General features: G+C 39.6%; 1 protein-coding gene across 5 annotated transcripts; it reads right to left on the bottom strand.

The window, feature by feature from the left end:
• Window positions 1–1,225: 1,225 nt before the first annotated feature.
• Window positions 1,226–14,254, bottom strand: Ccnl1 (cyclin L1). Of its 5 annotated transcripts, none has more exons than XM_032898286.1 (12): window positions 13,378–13,777; window positions 13,077–13,151; window positions 12,390–12,499; window positions 10,655–10,801; window positions 6,730–6,850; window positions 5,817–5,881; window positions 4,051–4,150; window positions 3,855–3,959; window positions 3,629–3,770; window positions 3,272–3,383; window positions 3,068–3,166; window positions 1,226–2,266 (listed from the first exon to the last, which is right to left on the bottom strand). In XM_032898286.1, exons 4-12 carry the CDS (start codon window positions 10,735–10,737, stop codon window positions 1,918–1,920), a joined length of 1,176 nt encoding a protein of 391 aa, XP_032754177.1. In that variant the 5' UTR covers window positions 10,738–10,801; window positions 12,390–12,499; window positions 13,077–13,151; window positions 13,378–13,777; the 3' UTR covers window positions 1,226–1,917. The 5 variants fall into 5 exon arrangements, 3 of the variants coding, with proteins under 3 accessions (XP_032754177.1, XP_032754178.1, XP_032754176.1); XM_032898287.1 differs by having other exon boundaries at window positions 10,729–10,801; window positions 13,378–13,744; XM_032898285.1 differs by lacking the exon at window positions 10,655–10,801 and having other exon boundaries at window positions 13,378–14,254.
• Window positions 14,255–16,611: the final 2,357 nt, after the last annotated feature.

The following is a 16,611-nucleotide window of genomic DNA, read 5'->3' as shown; positions in this document are numbered from 1 at the left end:
TCTCATCAGAGGCTTCCTCCAGCAGCTGATAGAAGCAGATGCAGAAACAATACACCAGGTGGAGCTTGGGGGTACCCCAAGTAGGTAGGGAAGAATAGGAGCCAGGTATGCAGGATGACCACAGAATCAACAAAGCAGGGCTCAGAGACTATAGTAGCAGTCTTCACTAGGTCCTCGGCATAGTACGCTGCGGTTGCTTAGCTTAGGGTTTTTATGAGACAGAGAGTGGGGATCTCTTATTCTGCTGCTTGCTTTTGGGACCCCTTTCCTCCTACCAGCTTCTCATCCAACCTTGATATAAGGGCTTGCTGCAAGGTATGCCATGCTGTTACTATCCTTGGGAAGCCTGCATTTTTTGAAAAGCAGCAGCAGATCTTGGGGAGGGCAGGTAGAGCTGGGAATAGTGAAGGGAGACTGTGGTAGGAATGTGTATGAGAAGTTAGAAAAAGGTCCTAAAATTTAGGAAAGGGAACTCCTGAGGCCACACCCTTGGCGTAATTACTCAGTGTGGCTGCTGAGAGACAGTCATTCTGGCCAGTAGGCTGTCCAAGCTCCATCAGATGGCTCCATACCCACATGCACATGGGCGCACTACCTGATGTAGGTTATCACAGCAACAATAGCAAGAATCAAAGTGGAGCCCGTCAATGGAGGGATGGCTCAGCAGGTGAGTACTGACTATGCTTGGAGAGGATTTGTTCAATTCCCAGCACTCACACGGTAGTTCTCAAACTCTTAGTTCCAACCCTCACTACTCATACATACATGCAGACAAACCAATGACCATAAAAAAAGCCATAAAGTTGGGAGGAAGAATGAGTGGTGTGGAAAAACCATGGCTTTCATCCACATTCCTATCTTCCAAGTCTACCTTATACATTTTTAGACACTGGTCTCTCAGTTTGCAACTGATCTTTTTGGTTTATTTGTAGATAAATCTCTGGAGGTCCAGCCCAGCAAGAGCTATAGTGAGACAGTGTCTCAACACAAGTTCTAAAAAATCATGTAGAAGCTGGTGAGATGGCGGAGGGTAAAATGTGCCTGCCACTTAGTGGTGACGTGTGCCTAATGACTGGAACCCACAGAACTTCAGATTACAATACAATTAGCTTTTTGATGTTTGAACATAACCTAGTCTAAGTAGCACACCAAATAACCTTCTTTGTGATCAATTTGTACTTTATGACCTCATTATACTGTAGTTTTGGCTTATTCAATTGGTAAATTCACATTACAAATAAGTTTAATTCGAAATTATCTTCTGATACAGTAAGTTCAAATCAGGTTTTGCATTTCAGTGGTTAACAGTGTCAAGCCATTCCTATTTGTTTTTCCTATATACACAATGATCAACTACATAATGTAGGTAAGACATTTTAATTATTCCAAAAACACCTCTGCAAAAAAAAAATTAGTTATCTGCCATAAAAATTTTGCTTCTTGGCAATTTAAATAAGATATTTCAAGCAGTTTAGAAAAACAAGATTTGTATTTTATTTCCTTGTAAAAATCTTTACACATGCGGACAAACCAGTGTTAAGAAAGTATTCACCATCATTTAAACAAATAACCACTTAAATAGAACAGTGTCTGCAAGTTTTATCTGTATAAAAATAAGATACATTTTTACAGAATTTACGCTCCAGTTCTTATAGCAATAAACAATACACAACTATAATAAAGTACAATTGAACCTGACCATGGTTTTCAATTAGATACTGCTAGGGCATTTTAATGTGCAAAAAACCTTAACATAGTTCTTTTCAAAAGAAAATGTCCTCAGTGTTTCTAGAAACCTAGACAATTTTAATAAATCAATCCCTAATCAGTTTGCTTTTCATGTTTTGATTGAGTCCATACATCATCACACTGCATATGGGCAACACCAGGGACCGATGCAGTGTCAGAGGATGAAAGTCAGCGCCTATGCCTGCCATGTCCTGAGCGACTTCCACCGTGGTGCTTGCCTTTATGGGACCTCTCAAAGGAGCGAGATCTTTCACGCCTGTCTCTGTGATGCCCCCTTTCATGCCTGTGTTTCTTTGTAACATCTGAGTGATCCCGAGTCTTGCTCTGAGATCGAGACCGAGATTTTTTCCTTTTATGACCATGTCTATTTGAGCTTTTTAAGTCTTCTCTGGTATGTTTGGCCTTAAGGTGAGGAGAACCATGATTATGATGTCTTCGAGGACTTTCACTGTGACTGCGAGACCTGCTTCTTGATCTTGAGCTGTATGTTCCAGATCGACTTCGCCTATTATTATAACTTAAGACAATAAAAATTCCAAGTTAGGGTTCAGTGTCTACTGACCAGATCATTAAGTGCTGCTCAAGAACAGGTTCAAACACTCAGCTCTGAATAAGTCTGAACTATGTCCTCAATCTCCCCATCCTGACCTCTCACTTGAAACTTTGTTAGATAAAACATCCTATTCCAGTAAAGTGTATCACCAATGTGTCCTGAACTACATGGCTTTTCACTGAGTACCTCTGCTCAGAGTGCCACTGAAGCAACACGAGAAATCTGCAATCTGTTAACAAAGCTGACAGGAAGAGTCTTAGGCTGTGTAATTCAGCACTGGTGGAATATTCACATTTCTAACAAATTGGATATAAGGAACATAACATAAATAACACCCCCCAACACACACACATTTTCTGGACACTTCAAATTGGGGGGAGGAGTGGAACACATGACAAGAATGAACAAAATGTTGTAAGGTTTACAACCAGTCAGTGAACCGGCTCACCAGGTCCCTGCTACGCTGCCAAGTCCAAAGTCCCTGGGACCCACGAAGTGAAGGAGCAAACTGCTTTCTACATCTTCCTAACTTCTATACATAACCACAACCTATGCATGTACAAAAAAACCCCACACACATCCCTAAGTTTTTCCCCTCTATATTAGAAGTTCATGTTAAGCATGCTTGACTGTAACTAGTAAATTAGGTGCTAAATACTAAAACCTGCTTAAAACAAAAAATACTTATTCCTAATTCTGAGGAAAAAAATCCCATGTTAATTTTTAAGGGTTCTAAGCCTGTACCACCCAGGACCCATTACTTACTGTCTTCTTGGGGTGTGTGATCTAGAGCGTGACCTGGTTCTTGACCTTGATCTACTGGCACTTCTGCTGTTTCTGCTTCTCTTGCTGTCTTTTCTTACACTTAAAAAAAAAAAAAGATACAGGCCATATCTGTTATATTGTTTTCAGAGGTGCAACAATTGTTACAAAGTTCTAACACTCAGTGCTCAAGGTATACATACTTACCCATTATAAGGGCTTTTGGAAGCCTGTTGTCTATCCTCAGGTTCTTTTTTGACTGTCTTCACATTAATGGAGACTGGTGATTTCTCTTCAGCTTTTACTTCTCTTGGTGATGCTTTTAATGGATAAGGATATATTAAATACAGGATTTAGCTGAGGACAAGTTTCTTACATAACCCCAATGCTATACCTCTAAATCCTTAAGTTCCTCACAAAACCAAACAACAAAAACAAAACACCCAACACACACAGCAGTAACAATTTCTTAATGGTTTCTAGGCCAACTGACCAATGCCAAATCTCCCTAAAGAGGATACACTTCCAGGCCCACAATGTTATTTAATTCTAAATGTATCTTACATGGTTTGGAGGCTGGAGAAAAACCACCTAAAGTGGAAAGGGCTGGAGTTCCATCAAGATTCAATCCCTTTGCCTTTAACTTGGCTTCCTGTAAGGCTACTTTTCTTTTTTCTACTTCTTTTTCCAGCAATTCATAGTTAGGCTGTTGAATGAAAATTGTGTTAATTAGTATTCCTTTTTATAGCAGACTCTTGAAAATGACATCAGCACCAGTAACTGAAATTACCTTTTTCCTGGTATAAAGTCTAAGTGTCTCTATGCAGATTTCTTGAATCTCCTCTTCTGTGGTACCAAAAAGAAGAAACCAATGGGGCCGAGTTGGCAATGGAATCTAAACAAAAGAAGAATGGTTCAAAGGCTTTCTCAGAAGTAACAAAAACTCCTGGAATTTACTCTGCAAAACAGAGCAGGCTAATACTTACTTGAAGTGCTCTAGCTGCAAGGTAGATACAAGCACATGCTATAGTCTCTGGTTGAAAGCGAACAAAAACATTGGTTCGAAGACTGTCATTCATATAATTCCTGAAAAACATTTCAGCTGTAAGCTTAGTTCATAAGCAAACCAATTCTCCTGAAGTACATGTAAAATTGGAGACTCAATCTACTTCATTCTTTTTTCTCCTCCTTATATTCACATCTTTAAATTGCACCATGTAACAGTTTCTAACCACTCCCCCACAGCGCCTTAAGTAATTCTACATTACTCATATAGCTCTTACCCCAAGGCCTTCCCTTAACATGTTATAAAAAGCAATGTTTTAGAAGTCAATTTGATAAGTTCAGAATTCACCACTCCCAACAATACTTCAAGCCTTAGTTACTGACCATCTCTCCTTTATCCATAACGAAAAAGCAGTGTCAATCAAGTTCTTTAAAAATACTATGAACAGGGGTAAAAAGGCATTTTTAGTAAGAATCCACCAAATGACTTATAATTAAAAAAAAAGACACTTCCAAAAAATCTAGGTAAGAGAAGTGAACAATAAATATGTCACAATGGCCGTTTTAATATACCTTTTTGCAATTAAATATAAATAAAAGCAATGACTTAAGTTCAATTAAATATACTTAGAAATCTCTAGTGAAACTTTCCCATGAAATTTCTTAACTAGAAAACTCTACAATTTGCTGAAAAGCCTGAGCTGGAACTCAATGGATTATTTCTATAAAATCCTTTTATTCATTAATGTTATTTGTTGCATAGAACACATTAAAAACTCATGCATTTATAAAGCAATGTGGCTTTTCAAATGTTACCAGTATCTACTGAATCCAAAAGCATGGCAGTCATAAAAAGACATTTTTGAAAAATCCAGAATTATTTAATGCTTGTTTATCAGCAGTTACATGAATCATTTATGACTAAACCACAATTTCCTTGCTTAGCCTTTCTCAAAGGTCCAAGGTCAAAAATATTTAAATAACATCAACTTCTCTTTAAAATTGCTTCTTATATCACTGCCTGCGACAGCTCAATAGCAGAGAAACCTAAAAAACGGCAACAGGTACCCATTTAAAACTACCAGTGTAAGGTAGCCTCAGCCTCCTGTGGTAGAAAGGATGCTATACACACTGCAAAGTAGAAATTTAATTGAACCCAATTAAAAAAAAAAAAACAAAAAACAAAAAAAACAATTCATAATAGCTGGACAACAATCTATCAAAAATGAAATATTCATTTTGATAGTTACAGGTATACATTGAATAATACATAGGCATGATGCATAGTTACTTCTAGAAGCAAATATACAAATCCTTTTGACACCCCGACAGAACTAGAAGATGCTGCCAGATGGATATGGACCACTTCAGTGAATCTCGGATGAGAGCTTGCACTGGATTGGCTGGAGAGCAGGCTAGCCAATCAGGCCATCCTGAGGTCATGGGCTGAAGTGCAGAGGGCAGAGTTCTATGACTTACCATCATGGACTACCCTTTAATTAAAGAGTAGAAAAAAGAACAAAGTTAAATTGAGTTCTCCATTAAAAGTAATTAGTCAAGCCAAGAAAACAGGAAGCAGAAATAAGCATTATGTACCTTTTGGTTAAAAAACAAAAACAAACAAACAAAAACCACAAAATACCCCAAAACAAACTTATTTCATTATTTTGGAAAGAGAAAAATGAAACTTACTTTATTTCTGCTTCTGTTTTCCTGACTAAAGAAGAAATGTAAAAAAGGAACTTACCAGGCAGTCTGAACCAGGGTTTGGTTACGTTCACATTCTAAGACTTGTAAATACATTACAATGATCTGAGGACAAGGGAGAAAAAAACTATTTAGCATATTGGTGGTTCTTTCAATACAGTTCAATGAATAATGCAACTGAAAACTGTTAGTTACAATTCTTATAAAATTACAAATATACACCAACCTAAAGCATACTTGAGACTCAGTGCTGTTTATTACATTACTTAATTTTATAAAATGTGCTTATAGAAGTGGTTAATTGTTTTCTAGTTTCTCAGGGTACTCAAAGGCAAACTCTATGTTCAGAGTACACAATGGCCACAGTATTTTCTAGAACACTAATTTCTAAAATAAAGTGTAGCATACTGAAACTTCTTAAATAATAAAAGCTATAGAGCTCAATGATACAGTGCTTGCCTGCATTTGGTTCCCAGCAAGACGTAAGTGTGCATGATACAAGTTTATGACAGCTGCTTTTGGATCTACACTATCATCACGTATTTCAGAAGTTGAAGATACCAGTCAATGCCATCTGGCTAGGCAGGGCTATCTATCTCAGTTCCAATTCTTACATCTATGCTTAGAAGACAATATAAAAGCCAGGAGGGAAAGCTTTTAATGGTTTACAATAAGCAGCTGCCATTTTCCACAATTTAAATGTGCCAGGTTCCACAGTTGTACAATTCATTCCTTCCATGTAGAATCCCACATGAGTTAGGAGGAAAAACTAGAATTTAACCAGAGTATTCATTTTCACAAAGAAACAATAAAGCCTGTCCCCATTTTACTGACAAATATCAACATCCAAAAGAAAGCTTTTGAAAATTGAGGTTAACTCTCCACACTGAATTCAAAATTTTAGAAAAAGCCCTAATACTTACGAATTGTATTGTCTGCACTTTAGAACTCACCTTATGGGGATGCTTGACATGAACACAAAATCCCAACTCCTTTAGCACCCTCCTCTCTGCCTTGATAACTTGATTTTTGGTGTTAATGTAGTTCTGATCAAGGATCAGGGGGCTTGGAGTCCTATAGTTTGTAGGAAATAAAATCAAAACTGTTTTGCACATCCAAGAAATTTTATTTGTGGCATCTCCATTTTCCCTTCCAACCAACTATTGGCAACAGAAACCAGCTTTTTAAACTCCTGCTAACAAGTTAAAGCATTAATCTTATGCTGTCCAAGTTATGCTAACTATAACTAGACAAAGCTCCTAAAACCTAACACAACTTAAACTCACATGCTTAGGTCTGTTGAACTTACACACAGCTTCAGCGATGAGCATTATTGGCACTAATAAGGACAGTTAAGAACTAATGCAACTCCTGAAAGATTTACTATCAAATTCAACATGAACAAAGGTTTTTTAAAAATTGAATAAACCCTTTGCTAAATGTTTGGTTAAAATAAAAGCTAAGAAAACAAAAACAAAAGGTAATTAATTCTGACTTCCCTTTTGGGATAACATGTTATAAACAAATATTTCAAGAATATTTAATTCTTTAATTAGCAGCCTCATCCCCAACAAGTCAGCTCAACTGCCAAATGAAATAAATGTTTAAAAATAAGGTAAAAAGTGAATTAGCTAACTTGGTTACTGTAGTTCCTATGAGGTTGATTTTAAGGTCACAGAGAAGGAACTAAGACTCAAAGACCACATTTGAGACCTGTGAGGGATGAGGGATGCCCCCAGGGTTGTGGGGGAAAGGGATATCTAACCATTCATATATACGACATAAATCATCCTGTGTAAAAGTTTCCTTTAAAAAATAAAATAAGGGGCTGGAGAGATGGCTCAGCGGTTAAGAGCACTGACTGCTCTTCCAGAGGTCCTGAGTTCAATTCCCAGCAACCACATGATGGCTCACAACCATCTGTAATGAAATCTGGTGCCCTCTTCTGGTGTGTCTGAAGACAGCTACCGTGTACTTATATATAATAAATAAATCTTTAAAAAAATAAAATAAAATAAATGAAGTCTTGCTATGGAGCTCATCCTGAAGCCAGTCCTAAGTCATGTCAGATGTCAGACAAGTGTAACCAGGACCTGGCTTTTCCTATAATCTGCCAGTTTAGTATTGTCAAGGTAACCTATCAAATTTACCATGGTGTTTGATATACTCCTACCTCTAGCCAGCGAGATGTACATTTTTATTAATTACTGTACAATAAATATATGGTCAGAGTAACATTGAAATGCTTTCTCAAATACTCAATTCATTTTCATCCAAGTTACCAAGTCTTGGGAGAATATAATACCAAATATACAATCTTTTTAAAACAACACAACAATAACAACAAAACCTATTTTATATTCCCTTAAAGATAATAAAACAATCTAACCTGTAATATTGAGCCAGGAGTAGTGGCTCACCTCATAATCCCAGCACTTTGCAGGGGTTAGGGTAGAGGGACATGGAGATAAAGAGTTCAAGGACATCCTCCACTCCATCAGTTGAGTTGAGACAAACCTGAGTTAACTCAAGACTGAAAAAAATCTGAAATGAAGTACATTAACTACCTCCCTAGTAGCAGGCTATCAGAGTAAAAACCAGCTATGTTGTATTTTCCTGTTTTCACTTAAAAACAAAACCCAGGTATTTATTCTGTAACTTTGTACTAAACCATTAATAGCTGGTTAAAATAACATCATAAACAATAAAAAGTAATGATGGAAAATTTTCATTAAGTTCAATTTTCATTACAGCATCAAAAAGTGTAAGAATGGCCTGTTGTGAATCAATTTTATCAAAATAGCTACAAACTGCACTTTAGGAGAAAAAGTCAAATTTAATTCAAATAGGAGCAACCCATGTATGGAAAACTCCCAATGACACCAAGTAAAGGTTCATGATTTTTCAGTTTTTATATGAATTCTAAGAAATTTTGGAGACAATCCCAATACAGACTAATTAGAAGGTTCTCCTTCAATTGGTATTGAGAGTCAAGGAGGCTCCAGTGTTTTGTTTTTTTTTTATCTTACACAGCTTGGGTCTTAACTCTTAAAAGCCAGATGGTAAGTAAACAGCACCATTAAAAATCCATATACAAAGCGTTTGGGCAGAGTGCTGACTCACTTTTCTTCATACGTTAAAATTTACTTACTATGAAAATTTGCTTTATGAAACTATTTTTAAATTGTAATAAAATTTGCAATCAAACACTTGTTTCAACTATAGCTATCAAGTGATACCAAATTTAAGGATACTAACTGTGCTCAAAGTATCTTAGATTAACAACTCTGCCATATGTACATTCCCCACCTCATAAGAATCCCTAAGAACCTATAAAGGTACAGGCTTTGTACCTTTCCCACGAGTGAAGTGGTTTTGCACAGGGATCATAAATTACAGATACCCTGGGCTACTACAAAGTGAGATCTTCAATCTTAAATTCCAAACCTCTCAACGCCTTTAAAACAGGCCAAGAAAGCAATCCCATTAACAATCTTACAACAACTCAACCATCTAAGCTCTTGTTCAGTCTTGCCACTACTAGCATAATCTCGTCTTCATTTGTTCAGATTTTACCTCGGAAATCAAGGCAAGCTCAATGAATACAAAATTAACAACTATCTTAACAGAAGCATTTTACACCATGATGAAATTCAAAAATGTCTCTACAAATGACTAAGCTCTTCATATTAAGGCAGCTACCAACTAGGAATATCTTTAGCGACACAGTAATTTGAATCAAGGCTTGCTAGAATTTCTTCCCAATCAGATAAACATCCTTGTTCAACACAAGAGGTGGCACTATACACTAAGGGAGAAAATCCTCATGTATTCAGAGAACTCAGTATCACTGAGAGGTAGTATCACTCAAGACTACCAAGCTCCACCTTTGAAAAGGTTATTACCTGACTTTGCTCATTTATTTATTTGAAAACAAATTTTAGTCTTTAGGAAATGTTGGCTTCCAGCTATTAGGAATTTATGATAGTTACTTTCTGCAGTATGCCTGAAACACACACGAATTGCACACATTTAGACCTGGGTGTTCAAGCACGGTTGGTCTCACTCCTGAGTTACAAGGCCTCTGAAAGTAGTTCAAGAAGTACACTATAAACCAGATGGCTAATATACAGACAAGATTGCCACTCAACATAGAGATTTCTAATGTTCACTTAAAAGTAAGCAGAAACATTCTTTCAATGTTAACTGAAGATTTTATGCATTGAAAATAGCATAAACAGTCACCAATAAAAGTAGTTAAATCTTTTACAAGTTTATGTTCTTGTAACAGAAACCTTAAAAGATATGAACACAGACTTGTCTTTAAAGAAAAGACCCTTAATATACTGGGGATATTACATAGAAACAGCAAATTTTATCTGTAAACTGTGACTACGAATAGCTTTAACTTTCCTTTGAATTCAGCTATTCTAAAGAATTACCAAACTATAAAAAAGCTAATGGGGGACAAGTCAGTTATCTCAGGTTGAGGACTAACTAAAGTGGTACTTACTGTTTATTTTCCCTTCGAACAGTTGATTTTACACTCTACATATAGCCATGACTAAAAACAGTGACTTTAAAGCTACATTAAAGTACCCCTTGTAATTATCAAGACCATAGAATAACCTGTTAATTTGCAAATTGGACTTAAAGACAAACTAATAGGAGTATTAACATTTATGAATACTTTCTAACTATACCCTATGCAAAAAAAAAAAAAAAAAAATAAAGAAAATGAAAACAGAAAAACCCCACCACCTTTTAAAGCTATAGTTTCAATAACTTGGACAGCAAAGACAAAAGCTTATAACAAGAAACAGGAGTTTTGTTTGTTTGTTTGTTTGTTTTTCTCTAAATGGTTCACCAGTGGCCAACCTGTTAGTCCCCGATTCCAGTGACCTATTCTCAGAACACTGGCTTCTCCTTGGGGATTTCGATACTTCACTCACTGTTGCCATGACGACAGCTTCATCTCTATGTACCACTCCACATCACCCAGGCTTTGGTAAATGTAGCTGGTCGCTGTATAGTCGGTTGCAAGGGAAAAAAGAGTTGAAGTTAATAACATATACAAGTTACATGTCTGAGTAAACTTGTAATATGCATAGAAACACTTATATCCTGCTTTTAAAAGGGGGGGCTTCCATGCAATTAACTTCTTTAAGAATTTCATGCTATAATCAAACTTGAAACATTGAAACAAAATCAAATTTCTCTTTAATGATCAAAAATGAAGTTACAACCAACACAAGTCAGTCAGATTGGATTATTTTAAATTTTGAAGTTTTATAGATAAGATGATCCTATTCTGACACCTAGAAAGGAAAGTTAAGTCCCACAGGAAAACACCAAAAGATCTTGTGATTATAGTTGGCTCAACAACTCATACACTATTAGAAAATGTCCCTTTAAAACAAGAGTCCTTTCACTAAAAAGAATTTTGTATTTCAGTGTTTTAAGAACACCCTGAAAAAAAAAAAAATCAACCCATGTAATCTGAAATACAAATAAGCTCAGAACATACAAAACACCAGTTTGAAATTTCCCCATTTCTCGACTTTCTTCACAAAGAACTAAAAATGTTTTCAAACAGAAGAAATTGTACCTAGGCACGCTTAGAAAAGATGGGGCTAAATAACATAGAGCAAAAAAATGGCTATGAAAAACATTTCAAACTCTCATTAATATTTGCTTAACTGGCAACTTCCACTACCACCAACCTATTATAGCTTCCACAATAAAGACTGCATATGCTAAACAACACCCAACTCCCAAAACAACTTGTCATAGCTAACTTCCTTTCAAACTCACAATTCCTCAGAAAATAATCTACACCATGAATATCCATCAGCGTATCCTAGGATAACCCATAGAGCAGGGAGCCCTGCCACAAACTTTGGTACTGCCCTAATAACACACAGGCCCACATAAAGTTATCAAGTTATCACTACACCTAAAAGATACTGTTTCAGACTCTGTATTTTCTTACAAGATCAAATAGAGAGCTCTATCTGAAGGCAACTCAATCAATGAGTTATACTTCTAATGCACTAAGACTATATCTGACCAAAACAAAATACCTGTTCATTCCCTTTGACTTCAAACTTTATCATCCTCCAGTCCTTTCAGATCCGGCATTATGCGATTTATCGTAGTTCAATGTTGAGAGAGAAGTACTCTAACAAAAGCCAACCTCAATTGATGAAGAAACTGGGACTCCAAGCAGAAAAACAACCTACACGGAACTTTGCCACAAAATTAACTTGAACTACAGCCTTCATTTTTCCAGAGAGGGGAGGGGAAAAATAACTTACAGAATACTCTCCCACTTGAGCCAACCGTACTCCCTTTCTTGTTTACTTTTAAGCCAAGGGACCGGCTTCACAGCACTGCTAGGATTGTCCAAAATGCAACTGCCTCTACAAACTTCAGATAGCTGGTTAATGGGGTGGTATTTAAAGTTTCAATGTTCCTATGCGAATTTCAACACCTAATGTCAGCTTTCTTTTGCATCCATACTGACTTGAGGGGGGAAAAGATGTTTTGACTTGATGATTGGTGCACAGTACAGCAGTAGCAAGAGAAACTATGTTCAATAGGCCAATCTTACCTTTTTCCTCTTAACTGGCGGAGGTGGTGGAATACATTAATCACATCTCTTATTCTTCTTGGTGCTTCTTCAATTTTTGATGCAAGATTAATACAGGCCATGGCAACAATCTGAAAGAACCCAGAAGACAAAAATTAAAGTGAAGTACAAAGTTCAACTGGAAATAGCTCTGCCCAAAGTCTAAGAAACTTATTCTTTTGCTTTTGTTTTTCGAGATAGGGCTTCTCTGTGTAACTAGCTAGCCTTGAACTCAAAAGACCTGTCTGTGTGGATCAGACCGGTTTAACAAATTTGTTCTTAAAAAACAAAAACAACAACAAAAAAACCCCCCTCTAGGTTACGATGAGGCTTTTGGCGAAATATCAAAGCCGGTATTTTTAGATCACGGGCTTATCAGCTCTTGCATTTTATTGCTCAACTGCTCGTAATTTTGGGCCAGAATCAAGCTAACTCTTACAAGAGTTGTGCAATGGCCCGAAAACGCAGTTCTTGGTAACAGAGCACGTGAACTGGGGATCCATTTTCTAGTTCTTGAAACATGTTCTAAGGGCCCCATTTCCTTATGGGTGGGAACTAGGTACAAAGGCCTAAAGCAAACCACTCCCTTTCTTGAATAGCTGGTTACTACCCCTTCCTTCCCGCTTCCGGATGAAGAAATCCCTTCTCGTCCGCCTCCGCCTCCCTTACCTCGAAACTGTGTTTGACGAAAGACTTGGAGTAGAAAAAACGATGAAACAACACCTGCCCCGTAGCCATCGCCACCTGCAGACAAGAAAGGAGAACGGAAACGCCGGGGTCAGGCGGGCCCGCACCAGGCGCCGCCGCCATTTTGTGCAGCCGCTCACTTCCCTTCCCCCGCCCCGGCCGCGCGGCGCCGCCGGCCTCCGCACCCTCACCCTTGCCTGCTCGGGCTCCCGCCGCCGCCCGGCACAGGCTCTCGAGAAACCCGGCCGCAGCGGAGAGGCCGGCAACCAACCGGGGCTCTCACCTGCGGCAGCCGGAGGAGAATGCCGGCGGCCTGGATGAGCTCGCAGCCTAAGATGCGCAGGTCCGTCTCGCTGGGCAGGTCGAGGCCGTCCTGCATGGACGGGGTAGGCGAGAGCCGCTCCTCCGGAATCACCGAGTGGTCGATGGTAAGCGACACCTCCGAGTACAGGCGGTCGCCAATCAGGATCCCTCCGGTCGTCGTCGTCGTCGTGGTCGTCGTGCCGGAGCTGGAGCCGCCCGCACTCGGGGCGGCGGACGAGGCAGAGGCGGCGGCAGCGGTCGATGTCGGGTGAGGCCCGGACGCCATAGTTCTAGCGAGCTACACGCACGCCCGACGCAGCCGGAACCCAAAGCGAGACTAACCAGCGTCCTCGGCGCGACGGATATTCCCGTGACCGCCGGCTTCCAGGCCGCTGCGCGCAGCGTACGCTTCCGCCCTGACGTCACCACGCCACCACTCCCTACCCCACCCCGGGCGCGCGCGCCAACGAGTTCCTCCGTGCTTCGGTCGCACCGGGCGGAGGGGTGGGTAGGGCAGGCCAGGCCAGGGCAGGGCAGGGCAGGGTAGGGTGCTGGCCGCTCGGGGCTGGTAGTACCTTTAGGCACTAGATAATCAGTAATCTGGCCTGGTGAGTCGGCCCGGGATACCCCTGCACGGTCTGCGCGTTGGGGAGCGTCCGGCCGTCCGCGACACCGATGCGTAACAAAGTGACTCTGAACTGGGCAGCTTCAGTTTCAGCGCGTGGGTTTCCGGAAAGCTCCGAGCGCGCGTGGGTGTCGGGGTGTAGCCGTAGAAATACATGCCTCGTCCTGACCTCACTTCGCAGGGTTTACAGTAATCTGGAAAATCCCTAGTTCCAAAAATAGATTTAGGGTGAGGACAATACACGGGCGATTTCATTGCACTGGGGAGTCTAATCTTAAATGGTTTCCATAGTTTGGCAGAGTGGAGGGAAAGTAACTATTCCCGTGTCAACGGAAAGAAAAAAAAGCTTTCATCTTACCCAGAATTTGGGATAACCTAAATCTGTGTCCCCGGGCCATGGTCAATCAAAATGGCTCCAGAATCAACCATCTTCTATTCCCTTTAAGATGAGAGCTGTGGTTTTTATGTCCACACTAAAAGTCCCAAATAGCTGAGGTCGACCGTGAAACAACTGCTCTGTGGCCTCTCAATGATCTTTTTATTCCAGCTCAGTCCTCTGAGATATCCTCTAGGGAGAAAAAAAAAAATCTCCTTACCTCAGTGCAAAGGTTTGGTATTGTTATTTTGTTAAGGCTTAATTTCTTGATGAAACATGCCTTAACCTTGAACCTGTAGAAGAATTTGGATACATCTTAATAATTGTCAGTGATGTCACCAAAGCAAGGTATTTTTACAGCTCATTTTTGCTGAGTGTGTTGGGACAGGCCTGTGATCCCAGCAGTCTGGAGACAGACAGGTGGATCTCTTGAGTAGAGGGTAGACTGATCCCAAGCCAGTCAGAACTATATAATAAAATCTTCAAAACGAAACAAAGTCGTCCCCCCCCCCAAAAAAAAACCAAAGCCCCTGTGTAGAGCAGGAATACCAGTACTCAACAAAAATCTCAGAAAACAAAAAGTTTATGATTGTAATAGCTTTCTGTCACTGACACCGGGTAGAAAATTTACAATGAGTATTTATTTTGGTTTATGGTCTCTGAGGTTTCAGGCTACAGCCATGTGGCCCCTGTATAGGCAGAACTTTATGGTGTGGGAACTTGGTAAAACCAAATCCCTTGCCACCGACAGAAAGAAGAGGGAATATATCCAGAGGTCACGTTCCTCAAGGAGGAATATATCCAGAGGTCGAGTTCCTCAAGGAGGAATATATCCAGAGGTCGTGTTCCTCAAGGAGGACTATATCCAGAGGTCGTGTTCCTCAAGGAGGAGTATACCTAGAGGTCGTGTTCCTCAAGGAGGAATATACACAGAGGTTGTATTCCTCAAGGAGGTCACCAACTCCTAACTGCTTGTCCAGCTATGACCTCATTAGGGGATTAACCCATCTACGAGGTATGTGCCTTTGTGATTAAATCACCTCTCAGTGCCACTAGCTAAAGGACAAGATCTTCCCGGGATCCATGTGTGGCAGGCATTTCTTATCCAAACCTGTGAAAGCACAGGAGACACAAGTCCAGGGAAGAGGTATGTCGTGGGACAAAACTTTTCCTAGTGAGACACTAGACACATCAACTACTCACCAAAGATAGGGAACCTCCACAGACCAAAGTATGGATACCACCAAAGAACAACTGGGTGAACCAATGAGTTTTATGAGGGTTACTTACAGGAATATGGGTCCTCATCAGCAGAACTGATTCAGATAGCTGCACCACCAAATCTAGGCATATTTTAGGCACAGCACAATTTGGTGAAAATTTTCTTGGTGATATTTAACTCAATCCCATGTGGACAATAAAGTTTAAGGTGTGACTTTATCAATACTTTGTAAAGTACATGTGACATAGAATCCATATAGATTGACTACATTGACACCTACCATAATGATCAGTTCTGTAGATGACATGCTCATGATAAGAGTCTGGAAGAAGATTTGATGTGGTCTTGGCCACCCAGCAGAAAAGGTCACCAGACTGTTAGTGACATCTGCTTCCAGCCTTCTGGGTGGGTAACAAATTATACACGCCTTCTTTTGAAGGAACAACTCTGTGATTAAGGTTACTGGTTTCTACCTGGAGGTGGTGGTACACACCTTTCTTTAGTCCCAGCACTTGGGAGGCAGAGGCAGGTGGATCTCTTAAGTTTGAGGCTAGCCTAGTCTATAGAACAAGACGCAGGACAGCCAGGATTACACAGAGAAACCCTGTCTTGAAAAAACAAAGCATTCCTGGTTACCCTGTTGCTTATCTTTGAGCACAAGGACCTTCGTCCCTACCATAGGAAGAGATGGCTCAACATGTTATAAATACTTGTTCCTCATTACGTCACTAAAGTATCATTCATGACTAATCCAGAGGAGGTGATGGGCCAATGACTATACGAGGTTTTGTTTGTCAAGTAACTGTCATATTCTTTCTATGATATAATCTAAGTTTGGAAAAAAACATTACATTGTTTGTAAGTTATCAATGGAGAAAGTTTTGTTTCCAAATTACTATCCACTTCCAAAACAGCCATGTTAAACCGTGGAAAGACAAGGCTTATTTAGAATTATCAAGATTCAGGGAAGAGTAAAGACATATGTTATTCA

This window comes from Rattus rattus, chromosome 3 (assembly GCF_011064425.1).
Source record: "Rattus rattus isolate New Zealand chromosome 3, Rrattus_CSIRO_v1, whole genome shotgun sequence".
Classification (NCBI taxonomy): Eukaryota; Metazoa; Chordata; class Mammalia; order Rodentia; family Muridae; genus Rattus; species Rattus rattus.
This window is presented reverse-complemented; position numbering and strand designations above follow the sequence as displayed.

What these genes read in the sequence shown, in the direction of transcription:
- Ccnl1 (XM_032898285.1), bottom strand. Translation starts at nt 13,683, where the DNA reads ATGGCGTCCGGGCCTCACCCGACATCGACCGCTGCCGCCGCCTCTGCC. An exon ending in TCGTCAAACACAGTTTCGAG is followed by an intron (nt 12,500 to 13,076) that starts GTAAGGGAGGCG and finishes GGGTTCTTTCAG; the next exon opens with ATTGTTGCCATGGCCTGTAT. An exon ending in TTCTCCAGCCTCCAAACCAT is followed by an intron (nt 3,384 to 3,628) that starts GTAAGATACATT and finishes ATCCATTAAAAG; the next exon opens with CATCACCAAGAGAAGTAAAA.